Source organism: Pezoporus flaviventris, unplaced genomic scaffold (genome assembly GCF_033815535.1).
Source record: "Pezoporus flaviventris isolate CSIRO_AGI_PZ_B2104156 unplaced genomic scaffold, CSIRO_AGI_Pfla_v1 ptg000022l, whole genome shotgun sequence".
NCBI classification, from domain to species: domain Eukaryota; kingdom Metazoa; phylum Chordata; class Aves; order Psittaciformes; family Psittacidae; genus Pezoporus; species Pezoporus flaviventris.
The window spans coordinates 5,088,858-5,112,782 of record NW_026892570.1 but is presented as its reverse complement, the minus strand read 5'-3'; the positions used below and the strand labels follow the sequence as shown (position 1 = coordinate 5,112,782).

At 39.5% G+C, this 23,925-nt stretch overlaps 1 protein-coding gene across 2 annotated transcripts; it reads left to right on the top strand.

The window, feature by feature from the left end:
* The first annotated feature begins 1,937 nt into the window (after positions 1 to 1,937).
* Positions 1,938 to 6,726, top strand: LOC133270831 (cryptic protein-like). Of its 2 annotated transcripts, XM_061456376.1 has the most exons (6): positions 1,938 to 2,205; positions 2,797 to 2,846; positions 2,949 to 3,125; positions 4,016 to 4,130; positions 4,235 to 4,344; positions 6,418 to 6,722. In XM_061456376.1, exons 1-6 carry the CDS (start codon positions 2,183 to 2,185, stop codon positions 6,540 to 6,542), a joined length of 600 nt encoding a protein of 199 aa, XP_061312360.1. In that variant the 5' UTR covers positions 1,938 to 2,182; the 3' UTR covers positions 6,543 to 6,722. The 2 variants fall into 2 exon arrangements, with proteins under 2 accessions (XP_061312360.1, XP_061312361.1); XM_061456377.1 differs by lacking the exon at positions 2,797 to 2,846 and having other exon boundaries at positions 6,418 to 6,726.
* The last annotated feature ends 17,199 nt before the right edge of the window (positions 6,727 to 23,925 follow it).

Genomic DNA, 23,925 nt, shown 5'->3' with positions numbered 1-23,925 from the left:
AAATTGATTTTTTTTCCTAATATAATAACAAAAAACAGCAAATAAATGTAACTGCAGCTGTTCTTTTCAAATTCAAAATACCAACCCTGTTATGCAGCTACTGAAAGCAAGAGCAGTTAGAATTGTATGTTCTACAAGTAAACATTTTCATATGTTGATTAAACAAACATACATGTTTTGTAAATATATGCAAAAATGACATCTCTTTCATTTTTGTGAAACAATTTACAATTCTAATTCAGAATATCATCTATTGTCACAACAGTACTGAACACATATGATAGGTTTTAAGCAACTACCTAAACCTTAGCTTACAAGTTCTTGTGAATCACAGCAGGTAGAAGCAGATAGCAGAAAGCAATCTGCCTCTTCAAAATCGTTGCTTTTTAAAATATGAAAAACAAAATCTCTTCCTGGATTAAGATGTTGTGATTTTTATTGTAACGTTCTTTCTACTAAAGACTTTACCTACAAGTATTAGTGTATAAGTTCTTCTAGTGTTAATTTAGCTGACTTTCATACAAACGTAGATGACAGACTCTCAGTTCCAAAAACCAAGGTTCTTCAGTACACTTCTGGAACAAGTATAGATTAATCTAAATCAGTTTAAATAAGTAACAAACATGAAACAAATTATCATGAAGCTAAAGGAGTTAGTCTACATCTACAAGAAAACATCTGAGATAGATAGATCAATTGTAGTCAATAGCTGTAGCAGCACTGGGAATGCCTTATCCACTAGGACTGATGTAGTCCAGCAGAGCACTCCCTGCAAACATTACCTGCAACAGAAAGAGCCGTTTCAAATCTCCAGCCATAAACTTCTATGCTTTTGTTAGAGATCAATGTCCACACACGAGACATGAAAGAACATGTCCTCAGAACACTTTCCATCTGCCTCAGTGTCAAGCAGGTTGAATTAATTTGGACAGTATTCTGTAAATTAAGCTATCCAGATTGGATAACAGGGATCGTAGATTCCAAACCGTTAGTTTAGATGGGACAAAGCTGACAACTGTCAGCCACAGAGTTACAAACAACAGATGACAATGTCTTTAGCCAGTAGAGCCATTTCTTTAGTGAAGATCTGACCCATATGTCTGATGTGATCGTATATCTAGCCAAGATGCAACTTGTACTAGCTTGCTTTGCACTAGCATAGTGAAAGCATGACTCTTCCGCATGCTCCCCCCACCCAAACAAAACAAAACAAAGCTGTATTGCTGCAGTTTCCTGTTGCAGCTTAGGTAGAGGCAATGTGGACCCCCAGGTACAGGTAGAGCCATTTGAAAAAAGACTGCCCAGAGCTGCTTTTTTATCAATTTTTGCTGATGTTGCTGAGCCAAAGTAAAGTTGTGAGTTGCTCTAGGCCATTCCAGCATAGGTGGTAAATTAAATCTAGCTATCTGCTGATATTGCATGGGCTCAGGCTAGGAATGCTTCACTAATGGGTCTGATCTTAATAATAGTAAATAAGTCTCAAAAGGAATTTCAGGACTATTAACAGCTCTTGAGAGACAACAATCTTCTGTCAAGAACCTTATGCTGCTTTCTGTAATACTTTTGGTAGAAATCTCTAATGCAGGCTCTAAGGAGTGTCGGTGCTGCAAAGTGGCACAACTTCATAAAGTAGAGACCCCTGTGGAAAATCTTAGCAGAAACAAAGCATATAAGTAGGGTTGAAGGGTTTTAACCTTTGTTATATACCTGCTGCAGTTTATTATATACCTTTTGCAGTTCTGCAGAGCAGTATTTTCTTTCCCACCCTGTAAGTGATGATAACAAGGTTTTTTTTATGTTAAGAAATGGAGTTAAAATCTTTCTGGCTTGGGCTTTTTTGTGGTCATGGGCCCTTAAGTGTCCCCCGCCAGCAGTACGACCCCCCGCTTTGCTCCACCCTTCAGCCATGCATGTAAATCGGGAGCCGGCCAGGGAGTCCCAGGTCGGAAAGATGGTCCCTGTCGGCCAGTGAGGGCTCAGCAAACTGTGCAACTGGAAACTATGTCTCTTCGACGTTGTTGTAAACTGGAAAGAAAGAGAAAAATTTCATCCACGCTCCTTCTCGTTGCCGTGCATGGTGTGAGGACTGCTGCATGCAACAGCCTTCAGTGAGGGGCTTTGGACCTCTTACTTCTCAAGCTTTCCTGGAGGATCTTTAACGGGTGTTTCAGGCTGAAGAAAGATGTACTGGGGAAATCATGTTAGGTAAGGCTGCCTGAGCTGCCAGGGACCTTCTCTAGCCAAGGCTGTTTTTCCCTTTAGCAGTGCTTTTTTTTGCTGATAATCAGGGTAGGAAGCTCAAAGGAACAAATGTACCTGGAACTGCGGGTGAATTGGTTTCCTCTTGCCTTTGCTGCTTTTTTGTAACTGCTGGGAACGTATTGTGTTAAAGAAACGTACATAAAGAGACATTTTTGACTGCTTGTCAACCAGCAAATGTATGGAATCTGTAGCTTTCTCGAAGTAAGATTAAGCTGTATGATCGTGTTCTCTGCCCGTCCGTCTCCCCTCTCTCACACTCCCAATCCCCTCCCAGCCACCTTTTCAAGTTTAGGTATTTTTAATATGTTAACTTGAATTGCAGAATTACTGATGGCATGAAATATGTATAGTCTATATTATCAATGGTTGATAAAGCTTTGAAAAATCTTCTCCCACCCAGCCCTGCTCACCCAAGCTTCGTTTTGGTGTTTGTGCCTTATTAGCACAAATTTATTTCAGCTATTTGGTTTTGGGTTTTTGTTGTTTTTGTTTGTTTGTTTGTTTGTTTTTGTTTGATTTGTTTTGTTTTTGTAGAATTCTTTTCACTGTGACTCTGGTCTGGCAGGCTGTCCATTTGGGAAAAGGTAAGGAAAACTTCATGTTTTCCCCACCCCTCCCTGTGTACATTTACAGTATGCATTGCTTCCTTACAAGCTACTTTTCCATATCTTATACTCCTTTTCAAGGCTGTGAAAAAGAAGAACTTGAAGAAAATGTGAAAAGTCTCAATGCCACAGCAGAAAAGCAGCAGCCCAAGAACGAAGGGACTACTATAAATTCTTTCAGTGACATGAATCAGAGTTATGAGAGCAGAAAGGAGCAAAATTCCCTGGCAGTGGTACCTTTTACTGGGATTACAGAGAGTAGGTAACATTATTTCTTTAAATAACGCCACAGAATGGCTTATTAAAATACTTTATAGCAGTAATGCCTTGACTGTTGTCCGGGAAGATTCCAGCCCTTTGGTTTTCTGTGGCTGCTCATTTAAATCATTCCTGTAGCCACTTAGAAAATGATGATAACAATTTTAGGTAGAACTGGGATCTCTTACCTAGAAAATGTGGTAATGGAAAAGAGGAAAAATTATTAGGAATTAAGAAAGGGTTGGTCCCTTGGATTCGCAAAGGTGTTTGTAAAATTATGTCCATTTTTTAAAATTCACCGTATTTCATGACCAAAAAGAGTTTAATTTTAAAAAATAAAAATAAAAAAAAAATTGAGCTGTCAGAAAGCAACAGTACTAAAAGAAAAGAAACAAGAACAGACTTGTTTCCTTCCACATATATCAAGTTCTAGCTTGGTACTCAATTCCAGAAGTCTGAGAAAGGCATAAGGAAGCTTTCCTCTCTCAAAACTGAGCAACTCTTCCAATAACAAAGCTGCTTTTCTTCAAACATAAGCACCACTTCCCTGTGACAATGTCCCTTTTGTTACAGTGACTGAAACCTGCCTCTGTCAAAGTGAAATATTTAGCTTCAGTATATGTTGCTGCTACTACAGGACTTGCCAGGCATTGCTTCTTGACCATCCTGTAATCCCTAGTAGTTTGCTTCTAATCCTTAACTAAACAAACTGGGTTTAACTGAACAAACACTCCTAACAGGCAGATAATTTTATTGTCTCTAAAGACAATAAAACTACATATCCTTAAGATCCTTTGGCAGCTGGAGAGACCTGAGAGAGACCAAGTGACGAAAAGGGGAGGTTCGGAATCCCCAGGATGCTTGGTAGGCTCTGTAATTTTGTCTTGCAGGTAAAAAACTGAATAGACATTGCTGCCAAAACGGAGGGACCTGTATCCTAGGGGCTTTCTGTGCCTGCCAAAAGCATTTCACTGGCAGATACTGTGAACACGATGAGCGGCAAAGGTAAAAAACAGACCAAAACTAGAAAGAGTGAGAGAGCTGCTCTGAATGGCTATTTTCTGTGGAGGGATCAGGGATATACCAAATGTCTCCCTTATTCTTGACAGCAACTGTGGCAGCATTGCCCATGGCACCTGGGTGCTGAAGGGCTGTTGGCTGTGTCGGTGCGGATATGGTACTCTGAACTGTCTCTCAGAAATAATGCACGGTAACTGTGGTAAGAAACAACATTAAACCAACCATTTTTATCCTGTGGATAGCAGATCTAGAAAGGTGGGATACTCAGAGGATGCTGTATGTGCTCTATTTAGATTTCTGCTGTGGTCTGCTTTGTTTTGGAGAATCCATCAGTAAGACAGTAAATTATACTGGTTTTGCCTGTATAGAAAATCACAGAAACACTTCAAGATCTGATCTTTATAATTGTGCAGTACGAAACTCCTCCAATTTTAAATGAAAATTACAGAGATGAATACTTTCTCTGTTCTGCAAAACCTAAAAATGTCTGAGACTTCCCACTAAACCAGGAGAATTTGTACAATTAAATTACATCTAAACACACAAAAAAGTTTCTTAGATGAAAGAGAAAAGAGAAAGAACAGCAGTGTAAGCTGGTGTGGTAGAAGTAGAAAACAGTGTCACACTAGAGAAACAAGTACTGAAAATTTGCATGTGCTTGCATAAGCTATTTAACACATAAATGTCAGAAAACTAGCCTGAGCTTGAATAAAGATCTTTGTCTTAATCTTCAAAATCTTATACAGAGTTCTAAGACTGAGCACACTTCACAGAAAATGTGTAGCCATAATCCATATCAATGTAAAACAGTAATACCCAATCTCCTCAAAAGCCTATTAAGTCTTTATACATCAGCTTGCGAAAATTCCTTTATAAAAGTATGAGTACTTTTGAAAACACAGTATCAGCTAGTATAGTAACTTAAATATTGCTTTGCAGGTGCTTTTCCGTTGAAAACAGGCTACTGAGATCTAGACTATGTTCAATACTTTGAGATGACATATAGTAGATTTACATTACATTACTTTTCAGTGGTAAATTGAGTGCAAAATATTCTCGCTCTTCATAGAATGGTTTTGGGTTGGAAGGGACCTTAAAGACCATCTAGTTCCAACCCCCCTGACATGGGCAGTTCTTTCCACTAGACCACGTTGCTCAAAGCCCCATCCAACCTGGCCTTGGCTGGACCTTGTCCATCCGTGATGTCTCAATCCCACGCTGTAATATACTTTCCTTCAGTTCTGCCGACGTCACTAGTTAGCAGGGACAGACCTAAGTAGCTTCAAGATTCATTTCCACCTGAAGGAACTATCCACTTCCTTTTTCCTGACCAGATTCCTGTCTGAGTAGAAGTTTGATCAAGTTATGACTCCTGAGTTATACCATCAACCCAGAAGTAAATATAAATTTCAAAACTTGAGCCTCTTAGTCCCCTGGATATGTCCTAGTGTGTGATAAGCCCACAAATTCAAAGTGAAATGCAAAGGAAAGGTGACATTCCTGTCTTTGCAACCGCAAAACTAAACCAAAGCAAAACAAGCCAAACAAACAAAACCACAACAAAAAGCCACTGTCAAAACCACTTTTGCCTTGAAGTATTTTGTATTGACTAATTATGTGTGGCACCCAACTTGCAGGTTAAACTCTTCAGAAGAGTTAAATGCTCAGGCTCCTTGCGTGTTTACCTTCGAATCAGCACTGTTGTTTCCCATTATAGAGCAAAAAGACCTAACAGGCCTTGCCATACTAGTAAAAGCACTCTACTTCTTACTACCCTTGATCGCAGCTTAACATACTCAATAAAGGTGGCAGTGAAGAGTTTTCTGTTAATCCTCTGACCAGGATCTCAGTGGCTTTCACGTGCATGTGGATGAGGCTTTCTGCTTGTGCTAATAAATCTTGCTCCTCTTCTTAAAAGAAAGGTTAAAAGGCTGCATGCAGGCTTGAGCACATACCTCTTGTGAAGATCTTGCTCCTGCTTTTGCTTGGTATTTACTTTTGATTATTCTCAGATTAATGCCTGCAAGAGCTGATAAGTGCTATCAGTTGCTCCTCAAACAATCATTGATGGGACATCTATTCACATCTCTCCCTTGAGAATAGCCTCTTTGATTGGCTTTAACAGCTGATACCTTTAACTTAAGTACCTGTGAGATGTCAAAGGACTTTCAAAGTATGTTGAAAATCCTCATGTTTTAAAATTTACCTAGTTTGATCGTTGACTATTTTATTATCTTGAGATATATATATATATATATATTATTTTTTTTAGAACTGAAATCAGAAAATGAAGACATTACCAGCCTATTTTCTAATGGGCTAAGAATACAGCAAACAGTGTTTGCACTTGCTTGCCTGCTCACCATCCTCCTGGAGCTCTGCTGTTGGCAGTTGTGAAAATAGACAAAGGGAAATACCCTCACGATGAGTCATACTTTTTTCTTCAGTGAGCTACAAAAGAGACTTCTACTTACATATTGGAGGAAGATTATGACGTACTAGTTAATGCTGAAATGCTTGAATTATTATAACAGATTATATAAATATTAAGTATTTATTATTATATTTTTATTGCTACTATCAATGTCTGATTCTAACAATTCTTTAATTCTAAGATACTTTCCTTCCAGAGGAAGCAAAAAAAATTCCAATGTTCTGTACTTAAGTATTGTAAATTATAGTAATTTCCTTTGTACACAGTACAACTTTAGCAAATAAAGCTGATTTCATTTATGAAGAGCTTTTATGTTTGGCTTTATTTAAAATTGAAAATTTGCATCTACCATTTGTCATTGTATCGGATTATGTAACAAAACGGTAAGTAAAGAGTAGGGTAGAATGACCAATCTGAAATTTGAAGAGATAAGGAGGTTTTTAAGGGTAGATATATTTCAAACCCTACTATACAGAAGAACTCTAAAAGTTGTGTAGCTTTTCAGACTTTATTATTTATTATAGCTAAATTGTACATATGCACAGTCTTAGGCAGGAAGCATGTTTCTTAAGAACACATAGCTGATACTTATTTGTCTTTTTGGGGTTTATTTTACATCCTAGAAATATGAGATCTTTTATTTTTAAAAGGACAGCAAAGAGCAGCCTCTTGAAACTTTTTCTAGAGGAAACTTGTCTTGATTTATATACTGTTCATATATATTTCTAGGCTGTAGAATAAAAAAAAATTGGAATGTGTAAGTGCATTTGTAATGCAAGTTTATAAAACAACCGAAACATGGTTTGATTTAAAAAAAAGCAAAGAGAAGCATAAAATATATCTTCATTCTTTGGATGTGGAGCTACCATGTAGAAACAATAGCATTTATAATTTTGTGTGCTTAAAAGAAGTCATTGATGTATAAAATCCTCAACAACTTTAAAAAGTTCAATATATTTGATTCTTAAGATTTCTTTATTCTTTCGTGCCACAAACCAAGACATCAATCCAGTTAAGAAGCAGACAAAGATGTATCACCAATAAATGACATAATATTGTGGCTGCCTTTGAATCTATGACTATTCAGTAGAAGAGTTTTATAGGGAGTCATTGTGTAAAAACATATTCAAGTTAAATATTGCGAAAGATTCAGGCTGTTCCTTTACACATCCTAGATGTGAGTGGAAAAACTAAGGTTTCTCACTCTTCACATGAAATGCAGTAGGCCAGAAAAGTTCCTTTTCTCGTTACTTCTCACAAACTCATCTGTACCCATATGCCTGTGTTTCCCCAGACTTTGAAAAGGAAGTACCAGTTTAGGACAATTAAATATCAAAGAGAACAGCTGGAGGAAAATTGTCATGCCTTTATTTATCAGATGTTGAAATTGCAGGAGTGCCATTGTGAAAACATCTTGGCTTGCCTTAAAGAATACCTGAGAAGTCTGTAGGCAATACAGCTTGTAATGTGCTTCAAATAGGCTTTACTTTTTGAAGGAAAGCAGCAAGATATGTGGAAAGCATACAGTACAGTAAAACTATATCTGAAGTAATACTTATTTTTCATCCCTACAGAAAACATACAGAGCCATAAAAGATTGCAATTAACAAAAGGAAAGAGTGATCTGATACACGTTTTACAACGGAACAGCTATTTCTGTTGCAATAACATCCACAGCAGATTTAATCAGAGAAAGCTTATCTGGAATAACGCTTTATGTAGATGAGCTTATGTGCCTGCAAGAGTCACCCTGATGGAGTCATGTATGATTTGAAGAATTAGAGCAATTGAAAGGTCTAGCAAAGCAACATTTTCCTGCTATACCAAAACATCAGTCCAAGGCATCTAATTAGAAGGTGGAAGGTACATTTTCTACAATTTCAAAGCATTGCATGGGGAACTTGGCATGCTGGTTCTAATTAGTCAATGTAAATCATCACTCACTCTGTAAATTTTCTCCTGTGTACTTAGAAGAAATGATAGAAGGGGTTTGTTATAGCGATATCAGTTCCTTTTCTGCCTCTATCTATCTTATGCATTCTGTGTTACTGTAAAATCTTAAAATTACAGCTTCAGGACTGTTTTACATCTATCATACTCTGACAAAACATACCCTCAGTGACAGCTAGTTGTGAAAGATGTCTATCTGGTCTTTGTGTCACGGCACTGGAAGTTGCCCTGAGTAGGCAGAACAGAGCACAGACCCTGTTGTCCTTGCACACCTCTGAAGCAAAGGCATCCACCGGAGTTGAGTTTGAGAAGAAATATGCGTCTCCTTTAGTTAAAGAAAAGAAGAAGAGGGAGAAAAAAGTAAAATCATTCAGAAGTTGTCCCATGCATAATCCCATCTACAAATTAAAATATAACTAGGGAGGAGGAAAACAGCACTGAGGAACGAAGGAAAGCACACAGTCACAGTCTTTGCTTAGGTTAAAACTGTCTCCACTTTTATCTGTCTCCAGTTGTTTGCAATAACAGCTAAAGGAAAGCATAATTTTTCTCCCTTGCTACCATGTAGGCCTGGCCAACCTTCTAACACTGCAATTAGCGGTACTTTGCTAAGGTTTGTTTGTAAGCAAACAGCAATGCTTGCTCTCCAGCCTCCTGCTAACTCATGGGCCACTCTGTCAAACATGGCATATCCCAGCAAAACAGACATCTGTTGCCACAAGTTTATGCATGTGCCATCTCTACATGCAGCCACGTTTGGACAGGGAGAAAACCCTCAAAGAGAAATATTTATCAAATGCTTCACAGGCCCCAGAGCCGTTAGATCTTTTGCTCCTCACAGTTGACTCCAAAACTAAAGCAAATGGAGCAGCTCAACTGGTCTCCACAGCTTTGCCCCTGCAATCACTGCAGCCTCCACCACTCCTTTGGGGCATGCTGCTGATAAGGACCCCAGGCTGGGGGGAGAAATGTGGCAGTGGGGGCTGTCTCCTTTGTGACCAAGGGCCCCCAGAGTTGGAGTTCCACAGCCTGGCCCAGGTCCACAGAGAGATGCTGCTCTTGAACATGCTGTCCATTTGAAGGAAGCAATTGGTTTTGCATAAAGGCCATATAGTGCAGCAAGGTTTCCTCATACAAATTTGAAAAAGTAACTTGCAGGCACCAGATGCCGAGAAAGTGTCACTCATGTGGTACTTTGAGTATCTGATGGTTATCTCTCAAGGTGACTTTATTCCTAGTAAGGATGAATTTTTGTTGCTCCTGAGAAGTGTTAATTGTGCCCATAGGTGCCAATAGCCTTCCCTCACCTAGTGAAAAAAAGCCGCCTTTTTCCCACCCAGCCAAAACAGTAACTGAAGTAATTTCCCACACTTGTTTATCCTGAGGTTTGGTTTTGTTTTGTTTTTTTTTTTTTAATTGGCATATTTAAGATTGCTAAGGTCTACCCACACACATTTTATTGTGTCCTTCATTGACTTTGGTGGTCTGATGGTGTGTCAGGAGGCTGTGTGTCTGGATCATTATACCCACCAGTTCCATGTGCCAAAGCAAATATTTAACAACTTTTATATATTTGGCTTCCTTTTATTGTAAGGCTGATACATTACAGCAGACTAGCTCATGTATAGAGCAGCCATGTGAATTGCAAGTAGGTTTATGTCTTGTGGAGGCTTATCTAGTCACCCTGCAATCATCCCCTGTAATTCACTGTCTGTCTCACCTTTTTACAGGAGAGTCATGTATAAGCATGGGAGATTTAACAGCCAAGCAGCTGTATACTTGTGCTCTGCAAAATTACCTAAGCATCATGAGCACTCCTTGTGATTGCAAAGCACGTTCTTGGTCAGACAAGACATTAAAACATGCAATTCCCTCCACATTTGGTTGACTGACTTTGCACTTGGCTGCTGCTGCTGTGAGGGTGACTTCTTCTTAAGGGCATGAAGCTACCTTATGCCACAGGTATAAAACCAGATGCCTTACGCATGTTGGGCCTTGCATTTGTCTTCAGGTCCATCCTAGCACAGCAGTAGTATTCATTAGCAGCTGTCTTCATCTGCTGCAGCCAAACAACATCTTTACAAAACTACAATGTATAAGCCAGCCAGTGAGGCTTCATTTCAGGTATTATTCATATGAAAATGTACAGATAAAATGCTGGGAATGTTCCACCAGAAAAGAAGCACTGGTAAAAGCTCAAAAATAAACAGCCAGAGAGGCATCACCGTTATAGTCCTACTAGTTAGAGAAGGCACACTGTCCTTGCTGAACCTCCTGAATCCATGGTCTCAGAAGTTCTCATTCTCTGGGCTTCGCATGTTATCTGGGGCATATCTGGTCGTCTTTCTCTAGGCACAGAGACTTGTGAGCAGAAATAGACATATAACCTACGAGTCCCCTAGTCACAAGACTGGGCCTGTAAGGACTATGGGGGACATTTTCAACCCATATATACAGTTTTCTGTCATCAGATAGCACAATATTCCCAAATATTAACTTCTTTTATGGGTATGGCACATAATATCCTGCATCTCTTACCAGCAGCATATTTTTGCACCTTCTCCTCTTTATGATTCTTGTATCTGCACAGAAAACTTTATGTGACTCATCCTACTCATAAAGCATTTCAAAAGGTTTTAATTCAAAAGAAATCTCATATATAGAATGAAACAGAGAGTTCTGTCTCCTGTACCGACAGAAATTATCTAGTCAAATTCTAGACAGTTTTGTAGGGAAAGTTATGCTTCTTGGTTTTGTGTGACCAATCTTACATCTTTCCAAAAAGTATAGAAAGGAGTACCATGAAAAATTTAATTAAAGATGCAGAAGTGGTATAGTGCTGGACAGACAATCTTTGCATAAGCATCTTTAAACAGAACAAACAGTCAGGGCCAAAGAGAATATGTGTCAATGATCCTTTCCACCTGACTTTGTGCCTGAACTCTTCGGAAAACTGTTTCTTGAATCAAAAAGTTTAAAAAAAAAAAAGAAGGAAGATTAACAAATTTGTCAAGTCCAATGGTTTATACATCAGCTTTGTTCCTTCAGTCACAACATTATGCTCCTTTGCCTCAAACCTGTGTAATGCAGCCTCACCTTCTTGTACAAGAAGGAAATCCCAGATGGAAAATAGTGTCAATAAACATTGTCTTTAGCTTTGAAGGTAGATATGAAGACCATGTGATGCTGAAAATTAACTGACCTCTGTTTTCCTGTCTGCTATGCTGGTGATGGTTTGCTAATTTAGTAAATAACATTTATGATGCATATTGATAACACAACTGGAAATATCCTATTGCTTTTGATATCGGTCTTCAGAGGACAGAAGACATATAGGAGCGTGTTCCCTCCTCTGTTTCTCCCTTCCACTGTTCTTCACAGAGGTTATAGCTCAGTTCTGTCTGTATAGATACATGAGTAGCAAGCCAGTGGAAAAAAAAAGACATGCAGAAATACAGTGGAGTATAGCACCTCCAGCAGTGCAATAATATGCAACTAAAGCCAATTCAGTACATTCCTATGCTGTGTTCTTTTATGAGCACTTCTTCTTAGTTATATGCCCGTTGTGAGTGATGCTAACAAAAAAAAAAAAAAAAAACAAACAACAAAACCTGGAAAAGTTCGACAGTAATGAGAGCTAAAATATACATAGGTCAACCTCCAGTTCAACAGCTACATCAGGGAATCATCTGTGCAGGCAAAACTACGTAGCAAAGGCAAATTCCAGGTGCAGACTTTCTCAAGTAGTTTGAAGTGATAACAAGACCACAAAGGTGTGTGTCTCCCTTGTACTGGTATCAGGCACAGCCATTCTGTCAGCCAGGCCCAACTAACTTATCCATCCAAAATTTTCTTTTCTGATCTTTTTTCCTAGCTAGACCATCTTTACTAACGCAGGGATGTGGCAGAGACATGCAGGTGAAGGTGAAGGGGGCCCCACAATTAGATGAGCCAAAACTGGCAGAGACATGCAGGTGAAGGTGAAGGGGGCCCCACAATTAGATGAGCCAAAACTGGTTACATAATCACTGCTTTAATGCTAATAGCCTAGGTAGGTAGAAAGAATGCAGGTCTTACTTTCAAAAGAATGCAGTAACCTGGAATGCAGAGATAATGGAAAGAACTAAATGCTAATTGGCTGCTTATGAATTCCCATTACAACGTACAACATCTCATGGGGATAAAAGTAATATATAATTATGCATTTGGCAGTAATGACACCATCAATGGAATGTTACATGCCATTTCGTCATTTTAACATTGTAAAGGATATTGAAATTTGTAGAAGTTCCAGGAAAAAAAAAAAAGGCATAATTTAAGGCATGAAAATATACACTATGGTGGAAAGCATAGCAAGTTCTGTTCACTGTGAATGTAAGAATAACCAGATCCCTGTCATGGGCACATGGGAAAATATGTAGTCCCATTACTTTGTTGAACTAACAGAACCATTTTAATTGTTTTACGCAGATATGTCTGAGTGCAACCAGTATACCTCTCTCCAGGAGACAAGGACACCATTCATTACCAGTGTTAAAAATTAACATTCATCCAGTATTTGCAGAGAGGCTGCTTATTAAGTCTATCAAGCCAATGACCTGGCAGTCTTGCATGCATGCTGGTATGTGTACACATGTGCCCAGTAAATGAAGGCAATTGTGGAGCAAGCTTTGATGCCTCAATCACTGAAGGTGCTACAAGTGAAGAAAAAGAAAACCCAAAGAAATGGAGTGAATGAGACATTATTAGCAATCTGTGCACTGACTTGTTGCAAACAATAACATTAAAAGCCATGAACGTGAATTGCAAGCGTCATCATTGTGTTCAAACACAGAAATCTTACTAGTAGAGCACTTACAAGCCTTGGCCAAGATTGAGATTTTGCTGTGCCAGGCATTGTTATGCCAGAAGAAAGAACTGCCCTCAGCAACGGACAAAAACTGATGGATTATTTTCTGGCAGTTAATAAAGTATATGTCGCAATAGAGTCAGACTCCATACTCCAAGGCAAAACCCTTAGTGTGCTTACACTCCTTCAGTCATGTTTTATTAACCTTGTTGGTTTTGCTGTTTATTTTCCATCTTCTCTGTACTGGTCCTAGATCACACCACCAGTACAGGCACCACTCACCAGGAGATGGCATCATTAGAAGTTAGTATCACTGACTTTTAACTCTGCAGTCAGATACAAGTGTAAGACTGGATAGAGCACTAATGAATGACTTCCTGAGCGTCACACTACTGACAAAACTTGATGTACTCAAAGGAAACCACAGCAAGTATTTGAGTGCAACGTGTCAGTTTTTTTAAAGTAATTTTCGAAAGGTGAAGCTGCTGTTATCTCTTACTTTGGCTACAAACCATATACCTCTGTTTGTACTAAACGCGAGCATAGTGTTGGCACTCAGCAAAAGCAGTTCTTACATTTACTGTAGAATCAATAAGAGACAGTTTTTCCTAGGCAACTAAGAGAAATAAAATATTAGGCTGCTGAAAGGACCATACAATTACATAAACACTATCACAAAACTAAAGGTATGGGCGATAGCATACTATTTTTTCAAGTGGTTTTCATATCACCATTCCACTTGTGTTAAATCAAACTTGCAGTGAGTGAACAAGTGTGATCCTAGCTACTGTAGGATGAGGAGTGATTCTTGTATTACTGTGTGAAGACTTACAGAAAGTGAAATAATTACCTTTAATCTCACTGTTCTATCAAAGAGACCAAGGAACCCACTTGCTGGGTTAAGTGTGTCAGAAAGACAAATTATACCAGCCCTGTGTGCAGGGATTCTGAGGTGCTGAATACTAATTTAAAGGAGTTTTATCAGATCGCCAGATGAAAAGAAGTAACAGGGACTTGTTACTTTTCAAGAGTATATGCATTCCCTTGCTGCTGGCAATTACAGTTTGACAGCGTCCCAAGGTACACATATAAAATAGGCTTGAAAATATTTGATTTCAAAAATCACTACTTCAGAACCAATATTCAAATCTTTGAGCATTTTACAGAGTGGAGGTAGGAAATAGGCTATTGTATTTTGATAGTATCACTTGGGGGCACTGTAAATAAGTACATGATGCTAGGTTAATTAAAGCACTTCACAGAGCTCAGCCATATAGATTGATGCTAAAGAGGAAAACGTGTCAGTGCATGAAATAACATTCCCAAGAGATAAATTAGTTATCTGCTGCATTTATTGTTTTTCCTTAACAGTCTCATGCACTGACCTTGATTATTCTGCATATGTGATTATCTTAGCTACAATAAAAATATTTCTTCAATAATTCAAAATACATTGAAACCGGTACTGTGGTATATGCTGCCTGTTCTCCTTTACAGTATAACTCTTCTCCTGAATACTGATGAGAAATGCTGCCAGGCAAACTAAAGGGTGCTTTAACCTTAAGAAAAAGCTATGGGAAACAGCTCTGCCTGTGGTAACGTTCTCAGGAGTTAAGACTAAAATGAGGCTGGTACTTTAATAAGCTAAATCACAGAAACATTAAGGTCAGGAAAAATTGTATGCTGCTCTGGACAATGAGCTACCTTCTTTCAATGACTTGAAGAAAAACTATGCAGGATGCCCATTTTCCCCATTCGTACAAAATCCTTACAGGTACAGCTAGACTAACTCCACCTCTGTTCTGCAATTAAGCAAAAGGCACTGAAAAGCCACAGGTCTGTATCTCTTTTGCCAAGAGTCTTCCATCTATTGATATAATACTGTCTTGCTACCTATTTGTTCCCTCCTTGTCAAAATCTACCTGCAACCCATACACATACTGCAAGTGATACCCCTTTATTTCCACACAGCATAGTCAACACATCTTCACTTTCAAACTATAAAAATGTTTTCTGTCCAAAACACTTCTGGGTGACACATGGAGCAGACAAGCACTCATGGATCTGTGGAGCATCATGGGCCACAGATCCCGCCCTTTACTACAGCTTAAACTCAAAAGATCTGAAATACTATTTCTCCCCCTTCTGTAAACAAAAGACACCAAGAAGAGCCGAGGGAGCTGAGTTTCATGAACAGCCTGAAGAAAAGGTAGGAAAAGACCAGCTGTGATAGCTAGTTGATCAAACAAGAAATTTGAGTAACTTTTCCTTTAATGGCAGGTCTAAGGAGCAATCTAGGAAAGAAGAAATGCAGGAGTACTTCAAAGCCTGGTAAATGCTACTTCCCACCCTTAATCTCACTAACAGAAATATAACATAACAGGAAAGGTTTTTTTCAGCTATGGCTGATAATTGCAACAGATAATTTTACAGATAGCAGTTAGGGTTTCATTTTGATTGAACACTCTGGGCTTCATCCTAGACTAGCTTACAGGTCACCTTTCTATTCTCCACCAGCACTTGTGATTCAGACAGGAAGAACAGCCACGAATCCATGACTAGTAAAGCTTTTTAACAGCTTTTGCAGTTACCTGGTTAAAAAATTAACCCAAATTTCTCCAGAGTAACTGGTTGTACATCTACCACAAGCCTGGAAATTAATTCCAGAAGATGGGTCTGGAAAGGAGAGACCAATTTTCCACAGTGCATGATAAACTGAATCCTAGAACATCTCCTCCTTCTGGTTAGTGAAATTCAAAAATGCTGAGGTGTATAAAAAACACATAGCAATATATCACAGGGACAGATGTGAAGTCACAGGGTATATTGCATGTATGACGTGAAGAAGGAATCATTAGTTTTGCACATTTCATATAACCTTCCATGTTTTGCTTTAGCCCATGCAGTCACCTGGTGCAGCTACTTGGAGGAACAGCTCGAGGACCCAGCATCACATAGTTGTTAATAGATAACTTCAGCACCATCTAATGGGGAAACTATGACAGAAAAGGAAGTAGTCACATAGGAGCAGCTGCTTTCCAAGAGCACAAAAGCAGTTCACCAGTGTGAAAGAAAGGTACCTCCAGCCAAATTCCCCCAAAAGACTCAATGCTCTTGAAAATAAGGAGGAAAAATAAGGGTCAACTCCATTAAAGTCTTCAAAAATTAATTTAGAAATAGCATCAGGACTACTGGAAGACACCCTCAAAGGATGAACAACGTCAAGGTCTATTTTTGTGATGAGGATCACACATGTCTCTCAACTGCCTACACAAGATCATGAATATGAAGTCAAATGGGGGAGTTACAAGGGATTCAGGCTGCATTCTCAGTGCTGGCAGCCTTCTTGCCAGGATCAGAGGAACCATCGGTACTGATTTCATGGGGCTTATATTATATTGAAGGAGGTTACTATTTCAGGCCTATTTCTTTTATAGGGCTACTGTTTTCCACAGTTACCTTAACACTGGCACATAAGAGGGAGTTTTTGCACTCTCTGCGTCAACTGTCTCTTTTGTCTATGTGGCATTTGTTTGTCAGAGGTGCTAAAGCACTCATGACTCGTGAAAGTGTGTTCTGGCTGCCAGCCCCAAGGCCCCAAGAATATCTACATGAGTTGTGTCTCAGTTTGAAAACAGAGTAGATGGTATGGTAGAATTGTGTGTATATGTACAATATAATAGCAACAAATATTGAGCTGTTGGTCTATAGTGACAACTAGAGAAAGGGGATTAAAAGAAAGACTTGCTCTGAACATGAAGCAGAGCAGAAACATCTTTGCTGAGAGGTAAAGCCCAGCGGGTACTGTGTTGTCGTGATCAGAAATGAGAAGGACATAACACTGACAAGAACAGTCTTCCCTTCAAGACAAACAATTTCTAAACATAGATGGAAAGCAAAAAGTATATTGCCTCCTGCAGCTTGTATATCTTGTTTCAGACGTGAATAATCTTTCTCCTTGAAGTTTACAATTTTGCTGCTTCATTTAATGAAGTTATTAATTAATCTGCAAGCCTGACAGAAGAAGATTGTCTTTACCCTCCATTATCAGCTGGAATCATAGAATAATAGAATCACAGAATCATAGAATGGTTTGGGTTGTAAGACATGCTTAAAAGTCACCTAGTCCAACCCCCCTGCAATGGTCAGGGACGTCTTCAACTAGGTCAGAACCCCATCCAGCCTGACTTTGGATGTTTCCAGGGATAGGGCACATACCGCCCCTCTGGGAAATCTGTGCCAGTGCTTCACCATCCTCATCATAAAAGTTTTTTTCCTTGTATCTAGTCTGAATCTAGTTTCTGTTAGATTAAAAACCCTTGTCTTATTGCTACAGGCCCTACTAAAAATTCTGCCCCCATATTTCTTATAAGCCCCCTTTAAGTACATAAAGGCCACAATAAGATCTACCTGGAACTTTCTCTTCTCCAGGCTAAACAACCCCAACTCTCTCAGCTTATCTTCATAGGTGAGGTTTTCCGTCCTCTGGTCATTTTTGGTGGCCCACTTCTGGACCTGGTCCAACAGGTCTTTCCAGTATAAGGTCTCCAGAGCTGGACAAAGCATTCCTGGTGAGGCCTCAGCATATCAGAGCAGAGGGGCAGAATCACCTCCTTTGACCTGCTGGCCACAATCCTTTTGATGCAGCCCAGGATAAAGTTGGCCTTCTGGGCCACAAGCACACATCGACATACACCAGTAAGTCCAAGTCCTTCTCCTCAGGGCTCCTCTCAACCCTTATATTATATCAATATCTCAATCACATATTGATAGCAGGGGTTGCCCCAGCCAAGGTACAAGGCCCTTCACGAGGCCTTGCAGAACCTCATGAGGTTCACAGAGGCTTACTTCTCAAGCTTGTCTAGGTCCCTATAGGTGGCATGTCAACTGCACCACTCAGCTTGCTGTCACTTGCAATTATGCTGAGGGTGCACTTGATCTCAGCCTCATTGATGAAGATATTAAACAGTACTGGTCTCAATACCAGCCCCTGAGGGACACCACTCATCACTGATCTCCATCCAGATACTGAGCCATTCACCAGTACTCTCTAGTTGTGGCCATCCAGCCAATTCCTTATCCACTGAACAGTTCACCCACCAAATCCAAGTCCCTCCAATAGAGAGAGGGATTTTGTGGCGGACTGTGTAAAAGACCTTACGGAAGTCCAGATAGATGACATCCATAGCTCTTTCCATGTCCACTGATGCAGTCATTCCTTCATAGAAGGCCACTAAGTTGGACTTGCTTCAGGTGAAGCTGTGCTGGCTGCCTCAGATCACCTCCCTGTCCTTCACGTGCCTTAGCATAGCTTCTAGGAGGATCTGCTCCATGATCTTCAGAGGCACAGAGCTGAGGCTAAAAGGTCAGTAGTTCCCAGGGTTTGTCTTTCTACCCTTTCTAAAAATGGGTGCAGTGTTTCCCTTTTCCAGTCATCAGGGACTTCATGTGACTGCCATGACTTTTTGCATATGATGGAGAGTGGCTTGGCAGCTACAGCAGCCAATTCCCTCAGGACACTGGGATGGATCTCATCATTGTGTATGTTCAGGTTCCTCAGGTTGTCATGAACCTGATCTTTTCTTACAGTGGGAGGGACTTTGTGTCCAAGTCCCTGACTTAGGGTCCATTCACTCAAGAAATGTGGGAAGAGAAACCAGTGAAGACTGAGACAAAAAGTTGTGGAGTACCTCAGCCTTTTCCTCCTGCACTGTTACCAGTTTGCCAGTTGTGTTCGTCAGGGATGGGGTACATCCAGATTTTTAGCTAGGTTAATAAACAGCAGTTTGGTCTCTTCTGTCAAAGGTATTCTTGCCCCACATCCCTGTGGCTTTCTGAAGCTCATATCTGAACTGTGTGCTTCATCCTTCCAACACTTTATCTCTACTATGCAGTCAGGAAGGTGATCAGCTACAGAGTTGCATCACAAGAGGAAAACAAATACAGGCTAGGAGCAGGGCATTTAGTGACGCCACCCATGTCTCTCCACTAACACTTCTGTTCCACAGTGAATAGGAAGGAAGACAAGATGAAAATCCGGGGAGCAGAGCTCAAACAAGTAGAGAGATGTGCTTTGAGAACACCCACACACACTGACATGGTTTTGAAGAATTTCCTGAAGCCTATTCAAGCTCACAAAATTTCCTGCAAAGAGAGATTTTAAATTCCTGCTAAGATTATTTTCTGGAGAATTCAACTCCAGAACAACTTTAGCATAGGTCAGACTTACACTGAAGAACTTTTGACTTCAAGTTGAATATATGGGATAATACAGTTTGTGAAGGTTCTTTTCATACTTCCGAGGGATATAATGGTTCCTTAGATGAATTTGATTGATACATTTAACATATTAAGCATTTTAAAATTTTGCCATCAAGCTATGTCTACACAACAGGAAAGCAAAGAATTTATTCTGCTTCAGTTCAGAAAAATATTCTTAGCCAACAGCAACATATCATTTCCTTTTTTCATTTGACTACTGTGTATTCATTTAATTCCAAGTTACTGCGGTCTTCCAACAACTATGGGCAAAAGTTTTAACTCTTAGTACATAGTATCAGGCATTTAAATACATACTTAGGAAGTGGTCTAAGTGGTCTAATTTGCCATCGCACTCACACTTAACACTCTTTATCATCTATGCTAATTTGCATTACTTATATGCACTAATGAAAAGGAAAATGAACAAGAAAATATTTCTATTCGCTTTCATCTCTCCTTTGAGTTTGGCTGTTTCGCAGCTGGCAGATTTTTGTCTCCAAGCTATTCACAGAGCACGTCTTGCAAACAAATGAGCAGAGCTTTTGCAGTGCTTGGGATGCCAATGTCCACTGCTATGTAATGGCCCAGGCCACTCCCTGCTCTCTCGTAAATATGTGATCTTAATCTGCCATGACTTGAATTTTACTTAACACGTACTTGGTACTTTGTAATCTTGCTAGCAATCTTTGCTCACTGAGGATTGTTTTAGTCAGAGACTTTTATAATGGCAGCTTCTAAGAGCTAATAGTCAGTTTGTATCTCAATGTTTACAAGAAACATGTTGGTGACAACCTTTCACATCCGACATTACTTTTCATTACTGGATTGAGTACAAGAGTTAAAATCAGGAAGCACACACAAGAAGCAGAATAGGCCCTCAGATCTCACATTCATGTTCCCCTAAATCTCAGGCTAGCCAGAATAAAGTCTGGGCTATCTTTTTAATGCTAACTGATACTTAACAGGAGCCAAGAGGCAGCAAAACACAGTCTGCTTCTCAGTTCAGTTATCTGGCTCTTGTAAGGGACTGTTGGGTAGCACAGAGGTGCCCTGAGATGTAATGCAGACACATCCCTTCCCTCTGATATGCTGGTGGAAGGAAAGTGAGTACATCTAAGTACATTTATGCTCGTTAGTAGGTTGAGTTTTAGTTAAAACTGGGGTTCAGCAGCGGTAAAGCTATAGCACTTGTCGGGTACTTACACAGAGGCTCTGACCACAGAATTTTACTTTTAAAAGCAAACAGGGATGTACAGGGACCTTAATCATCCTTCTTCTTATCTTACCTTCATCCCAAGTAAAGTTGTTCAAATTCATTTAAAGATGATCTTGGAAACTGCTTGAGTGTAGCGTTTGCCTCAGGTGCAAAACAGTTGTAGACTTAAGTTATGATCAGTATTAAAAGAAGATAAAAATCCATGCAATTAACATGCTGCCTTAACTCTGTACTTCCCTATCACTTTCCTTGGCACTACCCTATGGAAATTAATACCGATAGGAAAGACTCTGTGGACCATCATTAATTTTCTAGCAGCAAGTCTGAAATCTCCAACATCTCCATTTCATCCTATTTATCTAACTGAAGCACCTAAATTTTTGCTAGATAGGAAATATAATGCTACAAGAAGCAGAAGACTGCATTACCCCACTGAGAAACTGTTCTGTCTCCATGGTTTTTATGGGATAGAACAGCTCCCACCCCAGATCAAACAGCATGTGCAGTTGAGTATGCTCTGCATTGGCTGATTTTAACAGAGGATCAAAAACCTTTTCCCTGGATTTATTTTACTGATGCCTGAGGGTGTCTACAGCAATTGAGTTCCTAACTCCAGTGCCATATTAAGAAAAAAAAACATCCAAGCTAAATTTATAGGCAAACATATCAACACATCATCATACAAACCTTTCTGGACATGTCCTTATAGAGGTCTACTTTATTTGATGTGGACTTCAAGGTGGCTTCAAACACATGGAAATGCTGAGAGCAGGTGACACCAGAAACCTTTTCCTTCTTTTGTAGCAGAATTCCCCCCTGCAGTGCAAGGAGCCAGGCTAATTACACTTCCATGGGAAAGCATCTGTGTATCTAGCAGATCCAGTGGGTAAAATTCAGCCTGATGCAATTTAAGATGCTTGAAAACTTTACATTCCTGGTAAAATAGAATCTCAAAAAAGCTGCAGGCAGGCAACTACAAGAGAATTACTAAAAGTTACTAATGGGTCTTAAATAATTATTTTGTTGTGATCTATGTCACAAAGGCATTATCACAACTCCAGTAAACAGTAAACAACCTCTATAAATGTTTCAGATGTCATGTAAGAGGTGTCAATAAGAAGTTCAATTCAGCTAGTAAAACATGTCATCTCTTTAATCTGCTGCTTTACTGACCTTGAGATTGTCTTACAAGAGGTATTAGAAAGAAAATAATTGTGTGTCTTAGGTATGGATGATGTGATGTATGTACCATCCAGAATACGCTCAGAGGAAAAATTCAGAGTAGATAAAAGGTATTCTTGTGTGTAAAGTGGAATTCTAGTTCCTACTTAGTCTTAATTTTTTTTTTCTGTTAGTTAAATAAGTCCCTGCTGCTTTCAAAGCTCAGCCCAAGAAAGGAAAAATGGTTTGAAAAGCTTGCTGAAATTAATTTGACCCATTCATTTGCCCAGTCACAATTTTCCCCATATACTTTAATCAGACACTCAGTGTCATACCCAGTAGGCAGGGTTAGAAACTTCTAAGCATCTTGTTTTCTCCAGATGCACTTTCAGAGGTGCCAGTGCAGCATCACAGAGTTCAAACCAATGCATGTGCATCAGGGAAACAGGGGAGCACTGGCCCCCTGCACAGACATATGAGAGTGACTGCAGGACAGGCCATCGAGGAACTTCCTGCCTGCTGCTAATATTTTGGAATATTAGACCCATTAAAGGCTCCAGTTTGATGGTTTCCAAAGATAAATTTTAAAACCCTCACACTGTAAATATTTACAGGAGCATCAAAACCAGTTAATAATCAACTTTCATGGGAAGACAGACACCTAAACTGATCAGGCTCATACCTGCCATCTGAGTCATCTACTTCATTTTGGAATTTGTGAAGTTTTGAAGATGTTACTAAAGCTGTTGTAACCTGTTCTGCTCCTGGACAAACGAGAAGAAAGTCCAGTGTTGACAAAAATCCCTCTTCACAACTTTCTGACTGTCACTGCATCAATCAAGAATGAGAAAGATGTGAATACCAGATGCATGGTGAATAGAGAAGAAAAGACACCCCAACAATATGGTGCAATACCTGCTTTAAAAGCTCAGTGCTCTGGGTTTTATTTTCTCTAACATCAAAGAGAAAAGAAGCATGAGATATTTATTTAATTAACAAGTTCTTGAAGAATCACAGAATCATAGAATCACAGACTGATTTGGGTTGGAAGGGACCTTAGTTCCCATCTCCGTGCCATGGGCAGGGACACCTTTCACTAGATAAGGTTGCTCGAAGTCCCATCTACAACTTCTATGGACATGTTCTAGTGTCTCACCACCCCTATCGTGAAGAGCTTCATCTTAATATCTAATCTAAATCTACCTTCTCTTGGTTTAAAACCATTCCACTTCTCCTACCACTACTTGCCCTTAGAAAAAAATCCCTCTCCAGCTTTCTTGTAGGCCCCTTCTGTATTGGAAGGTTGCTGCAAGGTTTTATATACATTTTATATGATGTCTTCTGCTTTCACATCCTTCTCTTTAGCATCAGGTCTAAGAATACACACAGAGTGAAGGGGCCAAATGGACAAAATACAAGTAAAACATATCAGGATTACTTGTTTAAGTGTAAGAGCTGATTGCTGCTTTTTATTTCCAACTCTAATAGCAACAGCACACAGGCAGAACGCAGAGGCTTAACTGCTGCAGAGAAGTAACATTTCAGCCCTTCCAAGAGTTTACACTTTTGTCAATCATTTTACAGATTCTTCTGTGGTCCCTACTAATGATGTTAAGCATGTGTTTGCAAAAACTTTTACAAACTATAGATGAGTGCTGTTATACAAGCAGGTTAGGGTAAGGAGCTCTGAGGTTTGCTTATGAAGTAAACAAACGGCTTAAATAATTTTCACTATCTAAAAGCGTACTTGATCCCTACCCTCCTTTTGAGGGTAAACTACGTCTTTCCAGTCACTTGTCATTTGTCTGTTTCTTCAGATATGGGTAGCCCAGCAGAGTACTATTTCTGCCAGGATTTCTGGATGCTGGTCATCAATTTATTGTCACATAAGATGCTACCATGAATTATG

Coding starts and splice junctions, on each gene's coding strand:
- LOC133270831 (XM_061456376.1), top strand. CDS start 2,183: ATGTACTGGGGAAATCATGTTAG. Junction 2,206..2,796: donor TACTGGGGAAATCATGTTAG/GTAAGGCTGCCT, acceptor TTGTTTTTGTAG/AATTCTTTTCACTGTGACTC. Junction 2,847..2,948: donor GGCTGTCCATTTGGGAAAAG/GTAAGGAAAACT, acceptor CTCCTTTTCAAG/GCTGTGAAAAAGAAGAACTT.